The 26,088-nt window shown below is 35.4% G+C and overlaps 3 protein-coding genes across 4 annotated transcripts in view; 1 reads left to right on the top strand and 2 right to left on the bottom strand.

Moving 5' to 3' along the window:
- Skeletor (DM13 and DOMON_DOH domain-containing protein skeletor) overlaps positions 1-10,323 on the bottom strand; it is an 18,451-nt gene extending 8,128 nt beyond the window's left edge. Inside the window, exons 1-6 of one of the 2 annotated variants that reach the window (XM_018537019.1) lie at positions 10,107-10,323; positions 4,380-4,517; positions 2,894-2,966; positions 2,613-2,721; positions 1,696-1,858; positions 598-857 (exon numbers count right to left, since the gene is read on the bottom strand). In XM_018537019.1, the coding sequence (XP_018392521.1) occupies positions 598-857; positions 1,696-1,858; positions 2,613-2,721; positions 2,894-2,966; positions 4,380-4,517; positions 10,107-10,323 (960 nt within the window). The remainder of the gene's footprint in view (positions 1-597; positions 858-1,695; positions 1,859-2,612; positions 2,722-2,893; positions 2,967-4,379; positions 4,518-10,106) is intronic. The other variant, XM_018537020.1, reaches the window with a different exon arrangement.
- A 7,383-nt stretch (positions 10,324-17,706) lies between these two features.
- On the top strand, positions 17,707-21,627 carry Mlh1 (DNA mismatch repair ATPase Mlh1). Its single transcript, XM_018537005.1, has 9 exons — positions 17,707-17,961; positions 18,030-18,093; positions 18,178-18,377; positions 18,481-18,709; positions 19,338-19,539; positions 19,621-20,839; positions 20,915-20,978; positions 21,054-21,252; positions 21,320-21,627. The coding sequence occupies exons 1-9, from the start codon at positions 17,849-17,851 to the stop codon at positions 21,610-21,612; spliced, it is 2,583 nt and encodes an 860-aa protein (XP_018392507.1). The 5' UTR covers positions 17,707-17,848; the 3' UTR covers positions 21,613-21,627.
- A 460-nt stretch (positions 21,628-22,087) lies between these two features.
- Positions 22,088-24,978, bottom strand: Roe1 (grpE protein homolog, mitochondrial Roe1). The gene is made up of 5 exons (XM_018537004.1): positions 24,877-24,978; positions 23,904-24,067; positions 22,798-23,215; positions 22,335-22,418; positions 22,088-22,273 (listed from the first exon to the last, which is right to left on the bottom strand). Exons 2-5 carry the CDS (start codon positions 23,963-23,965, stop codon positions 22,166-22,168), a joined length of 672 nt encoding a protein of 223 aa, XP_018392506.1. The 5' UTR covers positions 23,966-24,067; positions 24,877-24,978; the 3' UTR covers positions 22,088-22,165.
- Between the last annotated feature and the right edge of the window lie 1,110 nt (positions 24,979-26,088).

Below are 26,088 nucleotides of genomic sequence, written 5' to 3'. Positions count from 1 at the left end.
TTTTTTTCCCCCCCCCCCCCACCTCAATTTGTTTAAATTAATTTTGCAAATACTTGTTCACGTAAACATTAATTTTAAATAGGTGTCAAACGATAAGGTGTAGAAAAGACGTAAATTTTTGGTGCATACTGTCGTTAATTATTATTAATCGTTAAGATTAAAGGCCTATGCCGTTTGTCGTTAAAAATTATAGGAGTAACACCGAATATATCCGAGTGATGTTGATTGCATCATCACACTGTCAGTTTAGTCAGAGTTCTGTCGATTTTGGATCGCTTCGTGCGATTACTGCGATTATATTATAAATAGTGAAGCGTCACAGTGCATGAGTTACGTGTTAATGTACTTTCCTACTGTCAAAAATTAATGTTGTATTAGAGACAAAGTTTATTGTGTATCGATAAAGACTGAAACATTCAAATACTTTTATTAAAAGTAAATGTACTAAAGAAAGTCGACGCACCTACTTTGTCCTTAATATTAATTTTTGAATTTTGGGAGTTTTCTTCATTGTTAATTCTCTATTTTCCCTGTTGTACCATTCTCCCTTCCACTATATAAGGTACTAACTGTATAAGATGTACACTTGACACATACCTGTGGCGAAACCCCCAGCATCTTAAGGGACGGCGGTATGTTCAGATTATGCGGGATTTGCACGTGGCCGAAATCCACGGCGAAGGCTTCACACCATACTCCAAAATGACCAAGCTGGTGAACTGTCAGATCGGCTGGCAACGTTAATACGATTGTCTTGCGATCGTAACGACGCAAAGGTTGCTCCTTTCCGTTCTCATCGGGCACGCGAATACCCTGCGGCGAAGGGGTTTGACCGGCGCCTACCCAGAACTTGGCATCTGCAAAATAGTTTTATATTCGTCATCTGTCGATCTCCGGCTGAAATCTTAAACCCTAGACACAATAGATAAAATATTAAGTCGGGGAAAAAGTCGTTTTACTTTCGAGAGGTTATTATATTTTTTGAATTTCTCTGTGAATTTGGTAATTTTTACACATAAAAAACTACGAGCTAAAAAAAATGAAAAATATTTTTTTTACTTTGTGAATCTTTTACGTGCCCAAAAAAAATTTGCAAAAATTTTTAACTACCTATCGTGAAAGCTTGAAACTTTTCCAACAAAATCGTTTTTAAAAAATGTTCTTACGATCTTTTGTTCCTAAGTTATTTGCGAGTTAAGTAAAGGAGCATTCTGATTTTGATTGCTTATAATTTCGTTAAAAATCATCACACCGCAATTAAACAAAGCAGATTCTTAAAGCTGAAACTTTGCTCTATCGAATAATATATATAATTGCAACGAAATTTAGAGAGCAAATATTAGAAAATAAAATATAGAGAGCAAACGATCCATTGTTACGTTTAATCTCTATTCCCAATTTTTTTTACTTCTCTATATTTATTCCTATTCTCCTAATATTTTTTCCATTGTGCGTGGATTTTACGTAACGCGAATCCGTGATATTTGTGAGTTGCTTTTTAAACAGAAAGTTAAAGAAATAAATTTTTATCGTGGCGAGGAGCTAACAAACTGATACAAAAAAAGGATTTTAATAAATTCCCGATAAAATTTTGCATAAAACATTAACCATTACGCAAATATTGCAACAGTAATTTATCATTAATGTCAAGGTTTAAAATTATATGTTAATAACGGCAAAAGAACAGAGACTTGCCAGGTGCTTCCCCGTCATAACTGAAGCTGGGTATCAGAAGGGTCTGTGCGTCTACGATAACAACTGGCTCCGAACTGACGCCATGTATGCCGTTCAATGTCTTCAGCTTCTGTGGTTTCGGATAATCGAAACCTCGCGGAATCCTGACATCGCCAAAGTTTACCTAAATAGAAACGATTTCTTCGCTCATCGCATAACATATTGATTCCCTTTTCCAAGAGCTTACATAACCATCATGATCTACAAGAATATCGAGATAACGTGATCATCGAGAGATTTGTCGAAGAGTTTGATACATTAACTCACACAGCACACTTTATCTGAGACAAGTTTTGAGAAAGTCTTTAGAATATATAACGGTTTTTTTACGATGTCTCTTTTGGAGAGCTGTATGAGAATAAGAGAGATTGCAATTCTTTTGATTAATAAAATAAGAGGAACACAACGAAGAAACGGGAATAGAGAATAGGAACAGGGATAGGAAATAAGAATTTCGATAAATCAGAAACGATGCACTATGGAATACACTGCAGTTTCTGATAAACTGAAATTCTTATTCTCTGTTCCTGTTCCTATTCTATGTTCCTGTTCCTTCATCGTGCGCATCAACCCTTCAAATGTACAATGCATCAAAGAGATAAAAAATTCCGAGTTTAAAGAGAGAAATCCTATTGAGAGTTCTGTAATGTAATCCCGGACGCGGCAAAGCCCGCGGTGACCGCGTGTGGCGTTTCATCAAGTTACGCATTTTGCCGTCTCCCATTCACTTGACACGCGGATTCAGGCGGCCGTTAAGTCCGCGCGAGTGTGAAAGTTGTAGTTCGAGAAAATGATACCGGTTTCCCGTGGACGAGCAAGTATACGTATAATCGATATCGCGCGATCCAAGGTCACGAGCGTGTACATCCGTTACTTACTGAGAATTCGTCGCACCAGATCGAAAACCACTTAATGTTGTTCAAGGTCTTGCCGTCCGGTAAGGTCAGAGTGATGTCCTTCTTACGGTACCGTTTAAGGACGTTCGTGCTGTTGGGCGAAAAGAGAAATTAATGTGTCGATAATCGGAGCAAGAACGATCGCTTAGAAATCGACAAAGATTTCACTCGACAATGTGATAAGCTGTTATAATTTGCTAAATTACGCTTAATTGACAGAAATGATCGGCAATTGACAGAACGGTATTATCGGCTTTACTTACGTTCCACGCTCGTCTCGTACTCGGAATCCGTTGTTGCCCGGACTCTTGCTGCTTCCGGCGTAAAAGAAGGCAGCTAAAAAGAATGATACTCTTATCAATCAAAACTGTTTTTAACAACACCGGTAGAATTAAGAAGATTTATACAATAAATTTCTGCCGTCAATGACGACGAACGGTTTCGTTTAGGCGTTAAGATAGCAAACGATAGCATGTAACACGGTTTCAAACTGTGAAGCTCTAATAAACATCTAGATATATCCCATTAATGGAGAACGGAGTATCTCGAGCAGTTAGCTTATTAACACGTCACGAACGCGCGTGCCAGAGAGATTTGGGAAAGTTTTTCCGGCAGAAAAGTCGATCGCGGTCAGCCTATCAGGCCGAGAGAAAGTTTTCTCGCAATTTTCTCACAACCTAGAGATAATCGGAAAACATCCGTGCGACATAATCGGAAGACATCCGTGTTACATTTCGTTTTTCATTTTACTTATTGTACTCTACCTATTACTATAAAATTAGAAACGGTTTTTATAATAATAACGGGTTTTATATTCTTTAAGCTGTCAAAATATTGATTATTTTATTTTGTGATACAAACTATGACCATTGGCTTTAATATTTTAAGTACTTCTCAAAATGTATTTTATCTGCCTGGCGACTATCATATTTGAACAATCTGCTTCACAAAGTTTGAAATTGACTATACATCACTTGCTTTTGTGTGTATTTGATTGTATGGTGTATTTAAATCCCAGACTCTACGTACATTGTAATGTATATGAAATTTAAAGACATTATCCATTGAAATTATTTAATTTCAATTATTCTATCGACATCATTTGAGATCTAATGTAGAAAGTAATGTATATGTTGAAAGAAGTTCTGAAAAAAATTATTGTTTAGTATGAATTACTTGTTAAAGTAATATGAATTTAATTGAAAAAAGAATTTTTTTACATAGTTCCAATAAAATTAGGGGTGTTAATATATTGATTATTTATACTAATTATACAATTGTTAATTGCTTAGTACTGAAGATGACCCAGAAAAGAATTGAAACGTTTATTCGATGTTTATCTAAATAATATGCATAGTTCACACACGATCAATCTGTGTCGTCTCGTAATTAGCATTATCCTTTGTTCACAATTATTTTCAATTAAACCTATAATATCCTTATAATTTATAATATCAAAGTTTACTCATATTTTAAGCTTTCGATTTTCTAATAGCTTCAAAACATTATTAAAATTAGGAATGCGTTATTCCAAAATCATGTCTCTTACATCATTCCAATTATTTCGTATCGCAACCAAAGAATAATACATGAATTACTCGATATTAAAACTCGAATATTAAATATTTCTTCAGTTGAATAACTGACGATGACAGTCAAGATAATTCGCTTCCGTATGATTGATTACAGAGAGAGAGAGAGAGAGAGAGAGAGAAGGGATTAATCCACGCTGCAACGCGATGTACCAACCTGGACCTTCGCCATCGTAGGTGAAATCCTTGATAAATAGCGTCCTTGCGTCGACGGCATAAACCTCGCCGCTCACGCCATGATGAAGTTCAGACAGCTTACCAATCAGTTTTCCGTAATATGCTCCGCTGCATATTTCTGCCAAAAGGAAATTCATAATCACAATTACCATTAAGTAACTAGCATAAACGGTGGAATAATTATGCGTTACTCGGAATAAGAAATCACACGAAACGGAATACAACTTCGTATATTAGCTCTAGCAATATAGCTATCATCTCTTCATCTATAAGCTCGTTGAATACATTCTACCGTTCGCGTTGCGTTCTGCATCCGGACGATTATTCAAACACAGTAAGTGATAAACTGCGGAGGATTAACATAATTGTATACAGCGAAATAAATAACAATTGCGGTACAAAATAATGTCGCAACTGAATAATCGGTTGACCACTTATCGAGTTACGTGACATTATGCGCATCCTGGGATTACTATAGGAAAAGAAAGACTACTTTTGTCTTCATACTTTGCGTGTTTTGCGTATAGTAAGGAAAAAAAAAAGTCATGGAAGCGTATTTTGTTCTGCCACATCTTTCGCGTGTAGACATTTTCTCGTCCGAAATACTCCCTCATCGGACTCCGTCTGAAAGCCGAAGAAATAACGGTGGATATTTTTAGAAAACTAGTTATACAGAGAAGCAGCGAGGAATGACAAAGCGCGGAAGTATGCTTTAATGCGGCGAATTACTGGTCAATAGCCAGGCAAACTTCATCGGCCTTGACGTAACTCTCGCGTCTAATTCCCGACCGTGGAAACGCATTCTTCTCGTACGCTAAGAGGATACGAATGCATGTCCATATATATACATGTATCGCATTAACATACAGTGGGTGCTTTCCATTTAGTGATATACAAGTCGACACAAACGTCACTTTATCTTTCTTGACATTCAGAGACTAACGAAGTTAGAAAACCACTCGTAACGACACGTGTCATCAAATGGAGAGCACCCACCAAGAAATTGGACGGAGCGTGCGGCGAAATCTAGCACTTCGATCTTTCAGCTTGACGGATCTAAAAAGAGAAATGTAATTATATGGGCATGGAGCTTCCCTTTCTATATTATATACTATTGTCATATTGGTCGAATTTTGTTTTAGGAGAGAGAAAAATAGTAGGATGTTCTACCCATACATTGTTCCATCTCTTTCTATGCCTGTCAAGATGATCTCGACTCTATGCTAGTACTATATGTCGATGGTGCATTCACATGCCATTTAGCCACGTCTTATCATCTGGGAGACAGCCGTCTGCGGGAAATCATGGGGGAGATAGAACCGGTAACCGCGTATAATAATGCGCGTGGTACACGGCTTTATTGGGTTCGTTAGAATGATACATCCCATTTGTACGGCCGGGCCAGCCGATAGACTCGCTCCCAAGTACGGTACGATGGATAACGGTAACCGCGGTATAACTTCTCGAGACTTGGCGAATAAATTGTCAAGAACGATTGATTGAGCCGCTCGGTGTGGATCGTTATACCGCTCCCGTACGCAAAACTGGGTTCCGCGAAACGCATATTCCGAGTCCTGCGAAGCGAATCGCTCGTGGTCGCGTTCGACAAAGATGCGTCGACGTGGTTCGCCCGGAACAGTCACGATTAGCGTTTCTTGGACTTTTTTTTTCCGAATTTGATATCTTTCTTACTTTCGAACTCCCAGGAAATCATCTTGCACGCAAGTGGCGCGGAACGTTATTATGCATTACATTTTCACATTCATGTTGAAATGAATTCAAGTAACTCGCGCCCAGATCTTCATTTCGAAGCTGAATTCATTTCGAGGTGAATAAGCAAACATAAGTATACATAAATACGAGAAAATACTGAAGAACTGCCAAATACAATTTCGCCAAAATATTAAAAAAATTTATAGAAACGGGTCTAAAAATAATTTTGTCAGACACCATCGATATTATTACGTTGGAATCCCAACCAAGATGAACTGCAAACAGTTTTGACATTCTAGCAACCAGTTTCAGCGTTTTACATATAATTATTTTAATAGTCCAACAGAATAATTTACAAATCTGTGTCTACATTGAAGGAAAAGATTGGCTGAATATGGCATAACATTTTTAATTGGCTGCTGCAATAAAAAATTGACAGCTGCAGCCAGTTAAAAATACTGTGCCATATCTTACCATCTAATTTGCTGCAGTAACCAATCTTTTCTTCCAGTGTAGATAATTTTGATACTTCATCATCAAAAGCTTCGTTTCTATGTGTGAATAGGATACGAGAAGGTATACTAATAATGATACATCGAACGTCGCATATTTGTGTTTAGTTTACAGCTCGTATCGCACGTGTGCCAGATAAGTAATGCGAAGTGAAGTCTGCGCGTTTCCATTGACAGCTCGCAGGATCGGGCACACTGGTTTACGTTACATTGACTCTACCTCGTTAAACCGAACCCTTCGTTCGCCCCGGGCACCGTTAGAATTCCTTAGCAGGAATTGGCCATCATCCATCCAGAAACGTCAGGACGGCGAAGATTGGCGTGGTGCGCGTATTAATCAAGGTCGCGCGGTTACATGCGTTTCCGCGAGTGATTCGACGAACACGGATTGCAGAATACGTTACAACAAGCAACGTAGAAACAGCGCGTTCGAGATGTTAGGATTGATAGGACTCGAAGCGGGAATGTTGTATCGTTGCTTCGTTCCATCGTATCGTGAGACGAATGCCGCTCAACTGAAAGCTTCAGCACGTAACAGCGAAGTTCAATTCGCTCTTTTAGAAACTCGAATCGATCCGGCTTCGCTGAATAGACTTTATGATCATGACTATAAATGAGCCTGCCTATTTTGCGCTATTCTTTTATGACTCTTATAATGTAAATTAACATTGATTTAATTTATTCTTGTTTTTATCTCATTCGTAGAACTAGAGAGAAAGATAAACTGTTAAACCGATATTAAAGTTAATGAACATCGATAGAGACCGATATCTATTAGTTTGAAAAAAACACTCCTAAAAAAATTATAAGAGAAAGATGATATTCAAGAAATCAATACGGTGCTTAACATGGCATAATAATTCGTGTAATTGGCAAAGTGTAAAGGAATTTAAATTTAGAACTGAAGAACATATTAAATTTTAGAATTAATGCGTTTAAATAAGTATAAGCGATACACGAATAAATAATAGCGCTGATTAATCAATCAGTAAAAGATTCGGCTTTACTCTCATACGAAAAGAAAGGAAGAGAGAGAAATTCTAAAGTATAATGTCATCACTTCCGCAAATCGCAGAAATTACAATTTACATCTTTACGAATTTCTCGATGATCACGTCTTTATAATCTGCGGCTATTTTCATATACAGTAAATGTGCACAATTTAAAAAAATAAAACGTTACAATTTTCATTTATTTTTATAGCCCAAGTTTTGTATGCATAGAATATGTTATCATGATATTATCGGTTTATAATTTACTAAACGTCAAATTTCCAAGATTGAGCTTCAAGATTAAATTACGATTTATCGCATATTTAAATTATTATAACTATCGCGTTTACTTTTAAAATGCTATAGAAGAAGGAAACAATGCATTTTTTAACAGACGTGATTCACTCTTTCCAACAATAAAGAAATAATGCAAACGTTTTAGGAACAAATGATGTAGTTTTCACAATGAGACAACGGTGTGACTCGAGTATTATCCTATCACGACGAGATTATTTCGCGCGTTGCGAACATTTTGGCTACTATTCGCAGACGTTATTACGACATTGCGGACTCGGAACTTGTGTTATGTACGGATGGCCAATTACGGTTATCCGGCTCCCACTTTCACCTCCTGGAAGCCTGGAAATGTCAGGAGGCCCGCCGAGGCCCGCGGTGTTATCGCCCTTTCGTTTTCATCCGCCGCCGCTGTCTCTTCGCGTTTAGATCTTCTAGTTTTGGCATTCAGTTTTACACAGACCTCGTTCTGTTTGTAAATCCCACGCACGTGCCTCATATTTATTTACACGTGACGCACACGGATTGCTATGTATTTCTAGAATGCAGAAACTGATTAATAAATTTCAACAGCAAATTCTAATGAGACCAATTCGACTTTAATTTCTCATTTTTCGATTGCTATTTATTATTATTTTATTGGGACTTTCTCTCTTAAATTTCCGCGAATCGTTCTGAAAATTACATCAGTGATAAAAAAAAAATATCTTCCGTCCTATTTGGAAATTTTTAATGTAATATTTTCCTGTCAATCTCAATTTTATAATATTATATATATTTTTTTTTTAAGTTATATTAATATCTGCTATTTATGTTATGTTAATACTGTATATGTATCTTTGCATCGTCAACAAAATATTTATTTTCTAATTTCTGTTTGAAAAAATCTCACAGAAATTCGTAAGGCACGTGAATCAAATTTTAGAATTTCTACGATAAGAATGTTACGGCCGTGTCAGTCTCGAAGAAAGCTGAATTTCTTTGCACGATTAATCAAATTTTTTTTTACTTCATTACGGAACACAAAGCTGGCGAACTATTATTATATACTAATATTGGTTTTTAGATCAAGCGATTATTAATTGCAAGTTAGCACCGCATAATTTCTCTTTGCTTTCTAAAGTACACGCTAAAATGGTGCTCGCAAAAACACGGAGCGTGAAGTCGTCCTGGGACGCGAAGCCGCAAGATGACGGTAAGTAGAGTGGACAAGGAAACAGCCTGCGAAATCGCGTGCGAGTATCTCGATTACTTCGAATAATGCGATAGAAATGCTCTTTGGCGATAAATCCAAGTTAAAGTTTTGTTAAATTAATCCACCAGAATATGTAGACTTCATGGAAGTTCAACGACGAGTAAGTCTGGATCTACAATGGTATTTTAAGCCTTAAATAAGAAATTGACTAATTACAGTGAAATGCGAGGAGAATAATTGACTGTGATTCGTCCATTTCTTATGGTTTAAAGTTCAAAAAACCAATTATAGATCCGGGCTAACGATACACCATCCATACGTAATTTTATATTTACGTTTTGTAACTTCAAGCACATCGACGCGAAGATAATATCCCGACAACGTAAGATAATCTGAGATCTTTAATCCCCTCACTTTTCGTCAAGGACATCGCTTAATAAACCACGGAATGAGAGTCGCAGGATCAAGCGTAATATTTCAGTCTCCTCGTAATTATTTCAAATCGCGATCGGAAGATTGTTCAAAATTCTTTGGAGTGGAATCTCACTCCAAAGAGTCTTGAAGAACAGTAGCTCAATTTTCAATCTTTCAGAGTAAGATTTCACTCTTTATAATGACAATTAATTCTCAAAGTTTTATAGAGTTTTATTCGGAGGAACTTAATAAATATAACAAGTCCGGTAAACTTTTAACAGAAGCCTACTAATACTTTTCATTCACTTACTGCGATGATAAAAATATAAACAATTCGCAACAATCGGTTGAAAAATTCGCGACATCTTTTTATCCAAATCCCTTATCTTATCCTGCGCGAATCCGTGATTTCACTATACCTACATCTTCATCAATCAAATCGGAGCTCAATGAACTTTCACGATCGTGTTGCTATAAGTCGGGTTATTAAATGTCGAAAGACAGAGAACATTTTTCGTTTCTTTTTTTTTTCGAAAGCAATCAGATCAATCGAAATTGAATGGTTAGGTCGAGAGAGGACCACTTACGTGCCACCGCGACAAGGAGGAGCACAGTGATCAGGCCGACAGTCGACGGTCGTCGTGTCGGAGACGATGCGAGTGATCGTGTCGTCATGGTGTCTTGGTGGTTACTGCCGCGAAAAGTATCTGTTGTCGATCCAGGTAACTTTGTTGGTCCCACTACGCGATCACCGGCTCGCCTTGCTTCACCGTTCCCGTTCCTTTCTCTCTGTCTTTCTCTCATGGGAAAGACTTTTCAGCTTTTCGCGCGCCCAGGTAAAAGTCCCGTCGCCCTCTCAAGATCGTCATCCCGTCGTCCGTCGAAACTTCATTAATTCTCAAAGACAGTCATTTTCCGAAAGACACCCCAAGTCGAGAGAAAGTCAAAAATATAGCTCTATTTTGGCATCACAAAAGTCAAAATGATTTTTGATTAAAAAATTGGGACTGTTTACTAGAGAGAGCGTTATGTGAGAATCGAAATGAAGACATTTGGATTTTGTTCGCTGACTTTTGTGTGCTCTTTGGATTTTGTGCACCTCAAATACATAAGAATAATCGTCATAAAAATATAATATACCCGTGAGATTATGAAAGGAAGATTACATTCTCTCGTGGGTATAATATTATCACGGACTGGATGACGGCGGTGAGAATCCGCGCGAGAGGAATGCACGCGTACACGCTCCGGATTTCCAGGCATTGCGTCGAAATTACTGCTGTCATTAGGCGACAAATTTGACTGCATCACATGCAATTACAATGCAGTCATCACGAGGACGTACGTGTTACCCCATCGCACGCTCGCGGGGACGCTTGCCTGAGCTCCCGAGTGAATATTTCCCGAGTGAACGCATCGCGTTTCAAGCGGCTTTTATCGCTTGGACATACGTTTTGCAACGCGACGGATTAATTATTATTTTTTCAGAGACGTACCTATCTGTCGCGCGTTTGATAACACCCTCTCGCCGACGTCGTCGATCAGGGAGCCTAACCGGTAGATAATCGGTTGCAAGTGGATCCTGTCGACATCGAGAGATCTTCGGCGACTGTAACGAGTTCTGAATCGTGTATAATAACGCGGGTCCTCGACGATGTAACGCGGTTACCATCAAGCCGAGACATTCGTTTTGCAATACCGCGCAATGAGGCGCGATTTCATCATTGAAAATGAAGACTTTCCCGCAAAGATGATCTAAACCCCATCATCCTTTTTTTTTTTTTTTTAATGAAGAAGAACGGGACATGTATGTTGAAGATACCAAAAATATGACACAACAACCGTATCTTTCTTCTACATATTTCATATTTCTTCTGTCCTCTTCTAAAAGCTCAATTCTCAATTTCAATCGGTGTTCATATCTTCATAGTCGGTTATGCTTATATTTAAGATAGTTTTAAATATGCAATCTTAAGATGTCATGAACCAATCAGAGAGCCGTATTATATCGAGAAAAATGGTTTAGTTGAAAATGAAGAAGTCAGAAAGTTCTAATCAAATCAATTAGAATTCCGATCATCTCAAATAGAATTTTTAGTAGATTTAACAAAAAAAAATTTTGGAATTTTAATTGATATATAATTAGAATCTTCTTGTTTGTCTATTTTCAATCAAATATTTTTCTTAGTGTAGCATTTTAAAACGATACTTAAAATAATCTTTTAAAATAAGAATGATCTATGAATACCAAACTGTAGTTGGTTTTCATTTTAAGATTATCTTAAGTAACATCTTAAGATATTACACTCCGATTTTATTTTTGTCGGAGGCTCTGTGATTGATATTTTAAGACTGTACTTAAAACGATATCCTAGATACAAAAATCGATTATGAATACAGGCCTTAGTGAATACATTGAAATAGCTTTACATTATGCGATGTTTATGAGTTCTTTTAGTTTTGTAGATCGGATCGCGCGTGTTGTATAAGCGTGTAACTTCAATCTTCACTATCTTTAGATCTTCTTCAACGAGGCGAGGCACAAATTTGTCGGATTTCGCGGCGAGAAGCCGCTTTCCGTTGTTTCATGGGTGGACTAGCATGCGGGCTGATCGCGCTTGTGCAGAAATCAAGAAGAGGTTCCGATCCAGCCTGAAAACCATCCCGCTCATCTTCGCCTCGTCTCGCTTCTCGCCTCTCGCATCTCACCTCATTACGCTGCGACGGTAGGAGGGACGGGAGAGAAAGAGAAAAACAGAAAGGCGGAATAATTTTGTTACGTGTCCTATAAGACGAAGATCATCGTGCGCGGTGCCCGCGCATTCTAAAACCGGAAGTGTTAGCGATCTGCGACCGCGGTAGTGCATTCGCGCGAGGCCGAAGGTTCTCTTTCCTCTCTTCCTCTTCTATATATTTTTTCTCGCCGTCGTTGAAAGTCGATTCGTATGACAAAAATGATAGACCTCCGACGCGCCGAAGGAAGCCGGTGGACGCTCGGATTCGCGTATCCGAGAATACGACCTGCGTTGCGAACGAGCGAAAGTCATCTCTTCCTTCCTCGCAGGTAGGCGCTCGGTGGTTTCTCGTAGAATGACCGCCTGTGTCTTACAATTAGTCCCGCACGCACTTTCGCATCGTGGATACACGACACACGCATGTGTAATGATGTACGACGCGTGCTATAATGATTCATGTAACGTCCGCAAGCGATGTCACCCAGAATTAACGAGAGTATTCCTGTAATTATAGTTCACCGATACGTCTCTCTTAATTAAAATGCACTTAAAGCATATCCTCATCACGAGTAGAAATGGGACAAAGCTGGATATGTATTAGCGAATCTCGGTTAATTAAATATCGTGCAAGATTCTTGGCTATTCCATGACTTTAATAAAATGATAATAAACGATTTATTAAAGTTATGGATATGTAACAGTTGAAATATTTACAACTGTATGTGTTATAAGATCGAAGATATGATTACAAATCGATCGAATGCATAATTACTGGTAACAATATCGAAATGTAAAATAGATGCAATTGAATTTGTATAAATACTGAAAAGAGATGTGTAATAATATTTAATTGCGCTCGAAACTGTACAGAATATAAGTGATAAGTCGTGCAATTTACCACATTTCTTTTATAATTGATGATGAAAAATAGAGGAAAACAATTCAATTAACTTAATGATGTCTAACTTTCTAACACTATAAGCTCTCATTTTATACAATAAAACAGCTGTAAAGCCTTTTTTCTGAAATATAAACGCATGATCTTTTCTACGAAATTAGGAACATTAATCATAATAAAAGTAATAAAGATAGTACAATATTATATTATTCATAAAGATATTAAGATAAAATAATCGAAAATTGTAAAAAATGGTTTCAGAGATATTTTATATTTTAGAAAATATATTTAGAAGGAAAACAATAAAATTACGAAATTGATAAAAATCGTAGGATCGTGTTATGATAAAAATTGTTTTGACTTAAAAACGTATGATTTATGTTTGAAGCGTGTATAAAAGATTGAAATATGTGTTCTTGTTGTAACTGTACGTACGAGACTGTTATGTTCCATTGTAGTACTTTTATAAGTATTCTTCCATCTAGGTTCGATTATAGCGCGGAAAGTTTCAATTACATTTAAATGCTGTTATGTTTCCCAGTGCTAATAAAAAATTCGAACGTGCTGTAGATATTATCGGCACTATGTAGAATGTATTTGATCCCATCCTTATTCATAAGAAGATGATGTCACTTTTTACTGTTACCTGCATCTCATAAACTTGTGAATGTGTAATAAACAATACATTTTTTATTAATAGTCTATAACGTATTGCCTTTCTCCTAAGATATATATATATATATTATAATTTATATAATTAGGTATATTATTATTAGATATAATTTACTGTTGTTATTATTATTAAATCTCGTTTAAAGCTGCTAAAGTCATTATTATTCTAAAAGCAACATTTTACAAAACCTTACGAAAAATTTCGTCTGAAATATCCGTCTATAATTTTTAAGAGCGATCAAACATATCTGAGAGATCAGAATTTGTTTGGACTATTCGCTCGCATAATGAGATGAGAATAGTGAAAGTTTTGTCGCATAGATAAATCTAGATGCTGAATCATGATTGCTGATCGATGAATAGTCTATCTTTATGGATCAAGTTCCATGTATTGTTTCTCGTGTATTTTAACCTCGTAGGGCGCGTAATTATTCACAAAGATGATCATCAATTCTCACGAATGTTTGATATAATAAGTTTATAAAGTGGAAATGTACTATATGTTTTCTTTTGTAAATAAAAGATTCCTATATATTTTGTTCCTCAATATTCTATTTCACGCAATATGTTAATATTTAATCTATTCTATTGCTATTAAAAACAATTCACGTATTGTTTTTTTTTTCTATAAGACCCTTTTTGTGTAGAAATCGCAGATCACACGCGTGATGTATGTACATATATATGCGCACACTTTAGAAAGTGGCTGATGCTGTAAAAAATGATGATGACAGGTGACATATCGGCTTATTTGTCGAGCATCTACGAGATATAAAAACGTTATGTTGACGTATTTGTACGGCAAATACGGGATGTTATGGGCCAACGATTAATTAACATTAACAACATGCGGCTAATATGGTTAGCGTTGCGAAACGCAGGGAAATTGGATGAGCGAGAAGATGGGTGCAAACAGAGAAGAGAAATTGCACCGCGAGGCTGCTGTTATTAACACCGAAACTAGCGAGCTTTAACGATTGTTTAGAAAGAATAATTGACTGCTTTACGAGAGCAATAATATCAATTCTCAGACGAAACGAGAAACATTGAATTCGAAGTTTCCTTTTGCGATCTTGATCATCGATCGTCAGGCATGACGTTCTTGGAAATAAAGGCTGGATGCATGCAGAGACGATCGAAATAATTGCGTTGTTTTAAAGAAACCCCGCTGATTTATGTATATACGATTCAGAAAAAGGATCTACAGGATTTGTAAACCGTTAACCAAGTCGGAACGGGACAGGCGCGACGCGACGACGTTGCAAAAACGTCGTATCTTTTACGCAACGAACGTCGCTTAATTCTCTTGCCGCAATGTCGAGAAAGGACAAGATGTGAAAACGTAGTTTCTGCAGAAAGTGCAACGGACAACTGGATTATCCAACTGGATTACAGGCTTATCAAATTGCCGTGCTCTCTAAATTCTTTGAAGTGGAATCTTATTCTAAACGCAGTGAAAATTGAGACAGTCTTGAAAAAGAGCAGCTTAATTTTCATTCCTTAAGAGTGAGAGTTTCACTCTTTAGAATGAGATTCACTCTGAAAATTTTAGAGAGCGGTGAAGTATATTAAAAACAATTAATCTCGTTCCTTCTCTCTCTCTCTCTCTCTCTCTCTCTCTCTCTCTCTCTCTCTCTCTCTCTCTCTCTCTCTTCGTTTTATTTATTCAAATTTTTATTTTATTTTCATTTTATTTTTGTTTCTTATTTTTTTAGCTTAATTGATAAAATAAATTTTCTGTTCATATTTTCGTTGATTTTGCTGTACTTTTTTACACTATTTGCTTATATTTAACATAATTTTACGTTATATTACCAAATTTTCTCTCTGTCCGCATTTTCTTGCTCATCTATTGTATCTTAAAGGGATTATATATGTATAATAAAAGCATCTAGCTATCTCTTTCTGTTATTGCTCGCTCTCTAAATTTTTTTATTCTGTTAATTTCACTTTTCTTCTTCCTTATTATATCGTAATTGTAATTTCATTATTATTTGCTTCTTGTTTTCATTTTTTCATTACGATTTTATTTTCTATGTACATATACTATTTTCCTTTTTTGTATTTTTCTGCATCTCTATTATATTTCTATTCTTCATTCTTTGTTTTATCTCTTTATTATTAATTTTTTCGTTGTATTTTTATATTCGTTACTTGTTGTACATTCTAAGAGGGCTTATCCTAGATTGTAAATTAGTAAATGCTGTATCTGTCTATCTCTTTGCACGTCAAATTCTACCGTTCTGTCAGCTTCAACAAGCAGCAGTCTACAATCGCAGATTGCGCAATTATAAACGAACAATTAGAAGGCGGAACATGTCAACGCGAGGATTAAACGCACACAGGTCGTCTCACTCATCTGTCAGAGGCCGGTATCACCGCGACGAATTGTTTCAGGAAATTCCAATTTCGTGATAAGAGGAAATCGTTACGGTTATCAAGATGCATCAAGACCGATAGCGTTGCATTGTACCTCCGCGTAATCGCACGTTTGCCGCAATAATTCTACGCGAACGTCCGCCCAGCTTCTTATAGAAGATTTATTCAGCGGTTGCTGATATTTCGTACTTTCACTCGAACACCTTGACCCGCGCACAATCGCATCACAATGCATAGATCTGCGTGTAGCGAACCGCGCGTATGTATTATATATAATTAATATAAATTTATATATGTATGTATCACATATATATTACAATATATGTATAACACGTACAAAATATATATATATATATATATATATATATATATATATATACACGTGCACAATATTATATATTTTATTATTAATTACCGATTCAAACATTGCTAGACATAGTCATTTGACAAGATACAGGAAGAATTAATTATCTGTTAATATCTATTTATATTCATATAATTTATATTCATATAATTAAATTATGATTGAAAAAATTTCGATCGGAACCTCAATCGCAGTAAATGTCAATTGGCATAGCAACTAACTCTGATTTAACATTTCTTTATATAAGTATGGATCTGAAAAGGACATTGGATATTGCATGGGACTCGCGATTTGAATTTACTTAATTGTTTATACTTAATTCGCCTCGCTGAAGATGGTTTAGATAAAGTCGAGACGTTTGTATCTTTTTGATTAATGTAATAAAATTAAATAAACAATTGATATTGCGCACGAATTATTGCGTTGAATATATTATAAATTACTTTCATTTACCAGTTTATTTTATATTTTATTTATTTAATTTTGTATTAAACTTCGCGTCACTTGATTTCAATTTTATATTACACATAAAGACAAAATACCCATAATTTTATTGCTTATATTTACTTATATTTTATATAAGTAAGATGAGTATTATTATAGTAATATAATTAAGAGAAAAGGACAAGAAAATTGTAAATCTATTCCTGTAAAAAAATTTGCCAAAGAACCAATTAATCATTGGAACTTAATTTTCACGCGTAAAAAAATATTTTAATTGTTTCTAGATTTTTTGAGACTGAACGGCACAAAACATGTAATAACAAAGTAAAACATGAAAAAATTACTTCTATCCCAAAAAACATTATGTATATGTATGCATACCTTATCTCCATTTTTGTGTATGTACACGGCTTATCTCCATTTTTTGAAGATCTTATGTCATGATACTTCGCTTCGTTCGGTTTATATAAGAATTAAATAAATTTTTTCGTGTCGATAAGATAACAAGTCTGCAATTATCGACATCAAATAACTTATCAGCATAGTCAAATATATCTGTCGGTAATATCGCAGAGCTAATAGTAACCTATTTATTTAAAAATGAGCGCCAGTAACGCTGAGTTAACCAACACGTGTATGAGGAATCTTTCGTCGAAAATTTGTTCAAATATTGTAAGAACTAGGCTGAGAAGAAATGTCAGGCGCTGAGATTTGAACTGGGAGTGGGATCTCGAGTCATCTCGAGTCGTCCATATTACATAGCAAGCAACCGTCTCGCCGCGAAATCACATATCTCGATGACAGGAACTTAATTTATACCTTACAATATTAAGCAACATGTGTACACCAGCGAAGATTAGAAAATTAGACGAAGTCGTGGTGAATAGAATCGCAGCTGGAGAAATTATCCAAAGACCAGCAAATGCGTTAAAAGAATTAATAGAGAATAGGTTAGTTTTTTTTAAAAATTATCGTTTACTACATGCACATTCATAAAAATTTCACTTTTACGTTGTAGTTTGGACGCCAAAGCAACGAACATACAAATCATCGCGAAAGAAGGAGGTTTAAAGCTACTGCAGGTACATAATAGAATTTCAATTATTGAACATATTTAAATTAAATACATTTAAATTATACCTCTAAATCTTGATTTATAACTTCAGATACAGGATAATGGTACTGGTATCCAAAAAGAAGATATGGAGATTGTATGCGAGAGATTCACCACAAGTAAGCTACAAAAATTCGAAGATCTCAATGCTCTAACAACATTTGGATTTCGAGGAGAAGCTCTGGCCAGTATTAGTCACATAGCTCTTCTTGCTATCACGACAAAAACAGCAGATGAAAAATGTGCCTACAAGTATGCATATTTAATTAACAATGTAATACTTTCATATAGAGATAATATTTTTGTACAGAGAAAAAGAGATTAGTTAAGCTGTACTTGCTATACATTATTGCAGAGCATCATACATTAACAGCAAGCTAAAAGCACCTCCAGAGCCTTGTGCTGGAAATCAAGGCACTGTAATAACAATAGAAAATCTATTCTATAATGTGGCAACTCGTAGAAAGGCTTTGTCAAATATATCGGAGGAATTTACCAAAATTACAGAAGTAGTTACGAAATATGCTGTGCATAATCCAACAGTAGGATTTACATTAAAAAAGCATGGCGAGCCGAGTCCACAAGTAAGATGAATCGTTTTGTGTTCACACAGTACACGCATGATATAAAAAATATATTAAAAAATAATATTAGGTTGTTTGGAAAGTTCATTTCAATTTTCTAGCTCAAAATTATATATATAGCATCTCCGTAAAAAATGAATAAAATTTAAATTTAAAGAAAAGATTTTAAAGCTTGAAATCTCTACTTTCAAAAAGTTACTTATATTTTTTAAGTTTCTGTAAGTTTGGTAATTTTTACATGTAAAAAACTACAAGCTGAAAAAGATAAAAAATTTTCTTTTCACTTTGTGGGTATTCCAAGTGTTTGCAAAAATTTTTAACTAGCTATTGTGAAAGCAAGAAGCTTTCCTTACAAAATCGTTTTTTAAAATGTTTCTACGATTTTTTGTTCTTGAGTTATTTGGGAGTTAATTAAAAGGCGACAAATATATTGTAATTGTTTATAACTCCATTAAAAATTATCCGCAATTAAGAAATCAGATTCTCAAAGCTGAATTTTTATCGAATGGTATAACCGCTATAATATTTTAGATATACAATAAACTATTTTGAGCTAGAAAATTTGAAACAAACTTGCTACAACCTAACAGAATATTTGAAGACATGTATTGTTCATTTACACTTTTAGGTCCGAACGCCACATAATTCCACTAAACAGAGTAATATAAGGATATTATATGGTAATCCTATTGCTCGTGAGCTATTAGAAGTTGAGCTTGATGACAAGGATTATAAATTTAAGCTGCACGGTTTAGTAACAAATCCAAATTATACGAATAAGCGAATGGTGATGTTGCTATTTATCAATAATCGATTGGTCGATTCTACTTGTAAGTCTAACGTGCTAATCAATTTTTATCTATTCTAATTTCTTTGTCAAAGTTTTAATGTTTAAGGACATTTATTTGCAGCAATCCGTAGGATGTTAGAAGACTTGTACTCTGTATATCTCCCGAAAAAAACTCATCCATGGTGTTATATATCTTTGGATATTAATCCACAGAATATTGATGTTAATATACATCCGACAAAACATGAAGTTCGATTCCTTCACGAAGATGCGATAATCGAAAGAATAAAACACGCGTTAGACGAAAGACTGGCTGGCAACAGCGCGTCTAGAACGTTTTACTTACAAGCCAGATTACCGAAAGCAGATATTACTAAAGAAGTTCTAGAGGAGGTATTACCAGAGTATAACAAAGGAAATTCGGATAAATTAAAAAAGATTCACGCTAAGGAGATGATCAGAACAGATTCGTCTGATCAAAAACTTGACAAATTTAATTTTACCATACATTTCGAACAACACAAGAGTGACAGTAATACTTTAACGAAAGAATTACCACATAATGATCCTAAATCTCTTAATTCTGAAATTATAGGAGAAAACGTACCTGATGTTATTATGGAAGATCCACCTGCTGACGATAAATGTCAAGAGAAAAATTCGAATTTGACTATCGCAGAACACAATTCTACATTATTACATATCGAAGAAACTTCGTCTAATAATAGTTCAACAAATTGGAGTAATATATTAGATACCAAAACTTCGTCAGACTCGCAAAACATTTGCAATTCATACAACTCTGCACAAGACAAATTAAAAAATGTCTGTCCAGAGAACACCACATTTAATATTTCAGAATTTCTACGAGATTCAGATGAGGAAGATGATCCTAACGAAGATAAGCCTGTAGATGTTATAGCTGATAGGGCCCGTAAGCAAGTGTATCAGTATTTTGGAAATAGAGACGTTATCGAGAATGCAAAAAAAAGTTCAGAAGGAGAAAAAGAACGGACATTGAATACAGACGATGATCAGAAAGGAGGTGAAAGTTCAATATTAAACGTAAATCAAACCGAAACACTATCCGCTGAGGCAAGTACTTCTGCTGATGAATCTCCGAAGGTTACAGAGCAATTCAAATCATATTCTGTCAATAATTTTAAACACGAAGTTAAATTAACCAGTATTCTGAAATTACGTAAGGATGTTGAAGATGAATGTCACGAAGGATTACGAGACATTTTAGCTAATTTAACATTTGTTGGCTGCATCGACCAAACTTCGGCTTTGATACAGAGTGGAGTAAATTTATATATATGCAATACTAGAAAATTAGCGTAAGATAATTGCTTTACGTAATGTAAAAATATAATATAAATTTATTCATATCTTTAAGTGTAATATTTTTTTAGGGAGGAGCTTTTTTACGAAATCATGCTTTATGATTTTGCAAATTATGGTATCATCAAATTCTCAGTACGTATTTCAGGTACAGCAAATCAAGTTTATTTTATAGACATCTAACATTGTACATGTGAATTTATTTTTTAGGAACGAATATCATTGTTTGATTTAGCAATGATTGCTTTAGATTCGGGGGAAACTGGATGGACAAAAGAGGACGGACCAAAGGAAGAATTGGCGGCAAGAGTGAAAGAGTTACTTTTAGAAAAGGCAGACATGATGAATGAATATTTTTCGATTGTTATGGATAAAGTAGGAAATTTAAGATCGTTGCCTGTATTATTAGGTAAATATAACGTAATATCAAATACCATTATATTTCCAAAAGAATAAATTACATGCCAATATTTTAGATAAATATTTTCCATACGAAGCGGAAATTCCATTGTATATAATGCGACTAGCAACGGAAGTTAACTGGAGAAAAGAACAATTATGCTTTCAAAATATTTGTCGGGAAACAGCAAAGTTTTACAGCTACATCAATCCGAAGCATCAGACACATGACTGGAAATATGTAACTGAACATGTTTTGTATCCGGCAATTAAAGAAAGTTTACTTCCACCGAAACACTTTGCTCATGATTCAACAATATTACAGATAGCTAGTTTACCAGACTTGTACAAAGTATTCGAGAGATGTTAAATCATGAATATATAAAATTGTATTATACTCTTTTTCTTATATGAATTGAATTCATAAACCCAAATCTTATAGCAAGTGTTCAATATTATTTATTAAGTATTTAACGTTAGATTTATATAGTTATGATCTATCATATTCTTATGACTTTTTTAATTTATTCTTATACTTTTTTTATTTAAAATATTTTTTATTCATTATACTTTTTTTTATTTAAAATATGTTACACACTGAAGATGACTGGAATATACATCATTTTTTCCGGGATTAAATTGCATACATGTAGTGGAAAACAATGTATATATTTTAAAAAAGAATTTCTATATATAAATCTATATATAATAACGCTACGAATGTTTTTACATAAAAGTAGCGTGTGTATATATATATTTTTTTTTTTGCCAATTTTACACTTTACGTTATATCAACAGATTGGTTCCTATTTTATATTTTAAATAAAAATTTAAAAGGAAATTATAACGTACATAATATTTTATATAAACTTTATATTTAACAATTTATCATAAAATAGGTGTTCTACCTCTTTTTACAACAGTTATCCTTTAGCAACACCTACTAATGCCGGTCTCACTATTCTTTCGTGCAATTTGTATCCTACTTTCGATACAACTACAATTGTGCCAGGGTCCTTGCCCTCAACTTCCTGAAAATGATATTCATTATTCACAAAAGTTACCATTTTATATCCATTATATGAATCTTACTTGTTGAAATAATGCTTCGTGTTCATTAGGATCGAATTTTTCATTTACTGGATTCAGTGAAATTAGACCGTGTTTCTTGAAAACCTACATTAAGGAAAAAAAGAAAAAATTAATATCCTCATTTGAAACCACATTATTTATGTGAAGGGCTGAGCATGTATTTCAAATACTTTTAGTAGAAAAACAATATTTGTAAGACAATTTGTATCATATTTCAGTATTAACAACGAAACATTGAAAGTATTTTGTATTTCAAATATGATTGACAATTAATCTTACTAGTTAAATTACAAAATACATAAAACTTTTAATCTTTAACAAAATACGTAATACTTTCATATATGCAGCGTTAAAATATAAAATACACTTGTAATGCTAGAACTATGTTTTAAATAAAAATATTTCAAATACCTAGCCCTGTTTATATGCATGGTTCTCATATTAAAATAAATACATATCTTACTTTATGTAACTGAGCTTCTGTCATAACTAAGCCTTCATATAAACTTTTTAAATGTGGATTTTGCTCTGTTATCTCATCCTTTGGTACACTTTCAGTAGCTTTTCCTAATATGTCAGCTACATCCAAAAGATCCTTACAGAAGCCTTGAATACCAAAAACCTTGGCATCATTAATCTGCTTGGTGAGCCTAACTCTGATATTTTCTCCTTCTGCTAATGCTCTCTTATATTTATCTTCCAATGTGTCTTTAGACTCCTTGAGTTCAGAAATTTCTTTGTTGATAAGTTCGAGTTCAGTTTTAAGTTTCTTTTCATTCTCTGTAGCTTCTAATATAGGAGGTGCATCTGATTTCTTCTCTTCTGTTATTGTGCCAAAGTATTGTCTTTGCCAGGAAAATGCAGAAGATACTTGTGGCAATCTGAAATTTTATAATATTTATATAAATTTAGACTATTGAAGAATCAGAGTTAAAATATTATTAACAAAAGATTTTCAAGAAATCTTATTTCATTGTTTTCAAAGTGAAAGTGTGAGTATAATATATGAGGTGTCCAGAAATTCGAGAACAATATTATTACTTAATTTGTCACAAAGTTTCATTAAAATAATATTATCTTTAAATTTTAGGAGAGAGAGAGAGAAAAAAAGACATTCTGTATATACAAATATACTACAAATAAAAAAAATGTATCTGTTACAAAACATAACACATATAATTTGTTACAATCACATAACATCTTTAAGTTATTCACTAATATTCTTATAAATGCAAAAAAAACAATCAATATTGTCTATATATACAAAATACAAAAATATAAAAAATAATAGTTTAGTGTGATTTGTTAGATTATAAAAATTTAAAGATTTTGAATTCATACTTTTACGTATAGAACTATGGATAAAATTATTTATACTAGTAATCGTTTTGTTTCATGAGAAAATTAAATAGCGATTATTCTTTAATGTTAATTAATGAGAATTATGCTCCAGAATAGGGAACAAAACAGAATAGGTAGTGTACGGTTAACCTCAATGAACCGAAAAGAAATGTGACTCAGCAACGAGTATTCGATCGCGACTCGCCAGTGAAAAAAAAGACAATTTACCTGCGCAAGCCACTCAGTGATGCGATTTTCAACACGCTTGCAGCGCTCGACGGTAGCGCCATCTGTCGGCGGCCTGGCGCAACTGGTAGCACACACAAGCGAAGCTCTTCTTCTTCCTTAGCCTCCAAGCAATGAAATAGGAGGTCGGTATGGCCAGGTCACGTCTTTAAAGTAAACCGTACAAAAATATGAAAACAAACGGATGATGCAATGTCCGCGAAAATGGCGTCGCTCGACCGGTTTCCGGACGCCTGCGTCTACGGTGTCGTCACGTCGCAATAACGCGCGTTATAAGAGCCCTAGTCGTCGAAAAGTGCAAAATGACGAACAATCGAGACGAGCTCATTCGCAGACACGCATCTGTGTGACGAAATGCACAGTCAAAGTCGGCAACACTTTCAAAAATATACAATGGAAAGCACCCGAATCGAAACACGCCCGTCACGATCGAATGGTTCGTCGGAACTCGTAAGCAGTGATGCGATTTCCAATTCCAAAAATTCCAACCCGCTTGCAGCACTCGATGGTACCGCCATCGGTCGGCGGCCTGGCGCAACCGGTAGTCACACAACCAAAGCTCGTGTACGTGTGACTTTGTAGCAGGGTCTTTGTCTCTCTAATCGTTCCTCCTTGTTCGCCTTCGGCGCGCTGAGAGCGAACGAGACAGCGAGAGAGAATATATATATATATATATATCTATTTTTTTATATACACATACACATATATATTATATATATATATATATGTGTAATTTTACAATAATTTTTTATTTGCTTATTAAAAAGCGAATCAGTTTCTTCCTATATACAGTCATATACATATATGAATATACACATAACAGAAGTTAATTTTTAATAAATGTAGTAATGCATATATTACTAGAGATTACTCGCGTGTAGTTTCCAAGCAATAACTGTAGGAAGAAACCGATTCGCTTTTTAATAAGCAAATAAAAAATATACGTTTCTCTTACGATGGATTAGAGAATCGGGGCCCTGATTCTGAAGAACCGGAGTGGAGTAGAGAATGATGAAATCGGATGAAATGTAGCAATCAGAGACAACACAAACAATCACGATCGTAGAATGTTGGGAAATGTAAAGATGTCGCGAGTGTCGCAACTTACTTCACGATCAAAATCGTTTGGCTAAACCCGTTTCAAAATGCCTACAGATTAATATTTATTTGTAGGCTGGTATTTTATTACATAATTCGATTTTAATATCAGATTAAAAAAAAAAACCTTAAATATATAAATAAGATCAATATCCATTTCCATCAATGTAGATTAACTTTAATCTCGATTTAACTTCCTACGCTGTCTATCTTTTTCTAATTCTAAGAATGTTTAGAATTAAAAAAAAGATTTAATAAATTAAGCTCAAATCAAAATTAATCTTACATCTGTGAAATCGGGCCTAATAGAATTATGAAGATTGTGTCGCAAGATTTGGCGGGAAGAAACGCGAGTGACAAGTTTTTGAGCGGCGAGCAAATCGACCAATCACAGTCGCGAGTTCACGATTGTCCGAAGCCGATCGGTACACGATTCTACAATGACACCTGTTCCTTTGCAGCTGCACTTCTATGCACCGTTTATTTCTCCTCCTTTTCTCCCTACGCCGGAGGGAACGAGAGGGCAAAGGAGGGAAAATGAACCGTGCAAATCATACGTGCGTACGAGAAATTGATCCGAGAATAGAACAGACCTGTACGATTCTACTGGGAGAATAGAGAGAATGTAGAGTCCCTCTCGATGCGACGTCGACGTGCGTCGACGGCCGTCTACGTACCGCGCGCTCGAGGGCGTACGCCCGCGGTGTTGCAGTTGTTGCCACTGCATAGTCCGCGTCCGCGCTAGTCCGCGCCCGTATGCCCGTTGGTTTACGTCGTATTGGGGATCGAGGTATAGCCCCTCGTAATAGCCCTGTATCAAGCGGAAGCCCGCGACGCAGCGCGACCCGTAACGCGTTGTCGATATACCTGTCCGGTCCGAGCGCGCGCAGGCGACTTCCGCTTCGCGAGGCGTCGAGAGCGTCGCTTTCAGGGGACACTCCGCGTTCGCGCGCGCGTCTTTCCAGCGCTCTAGCAGCGAGACCGAGCGCGAAACCTGCGTGTACGGCGGCGGAGCAGCGGCCGCGTCGACCCGACCAGCCGCGACGAGGCGCGTTGGCGATTATGTGTT

Source organism: Cyphomyrmex costatus, unplaced genomic scaffold (assembly GCF_001594065.2).
Source record: "Cyphomyrmex costatus isolate MS0001 unplaced genomic scaffold, Ccosl1.0 scaffold164, whole genome shotgun sequence".
NCBI lineage: Eukaryota > Metazoa > Arthropoda > Insecta > Hymenoptera > Formicidae > Cyphomyrmex > Cyphomyrmex costatus.
This window is presented reverse-complemented; position numbering and strand designations above follow the sequence as displayed.

Coding starts and splice junctions, on each gene's coding strand:
- Mlh1 (XM_018537005.1), top strand. CDS start 17,849: ATGTGTACACCAGCGAAGATTAGAAAATTAGACGAAGTCGTGGTGAAT. Junction 20,840..20,914: donor TGCAATACTAGAAAATTAGC/GTAAGATAATTG, acceptor ATATTTTTTTAG/GGAGGAGCTTTTTTACGAAA. Junction 20,979..21,053: donor ATGGTATCATCAAATTCTCA/GTACGTATTTCA, acceptor TTTATTTTTTAG/GAACGAATATCATTGTTTGA.
- Roe1 (XM_018537004.1), bottom strand. CDS start 23,965: ATGGCGCTACCGTCGAGCGCTGCAAGCGTGTTGAAAATCGCATCACTG. Junction 23,216..23,903: donor TCACTGAGTGGCTTGCGCAG/GTAAATTGTCTT, acceptor ATAAAATTTCAG/ATTGCCACAAGTATCTTCTG. Junction 22,419..22,797: donor CAGAAGCTCAGTTACATAAA/GTAAGATATGTA, acceptor TCCTTAATGTAG/GTTTTCAAGAAACACGGTCT.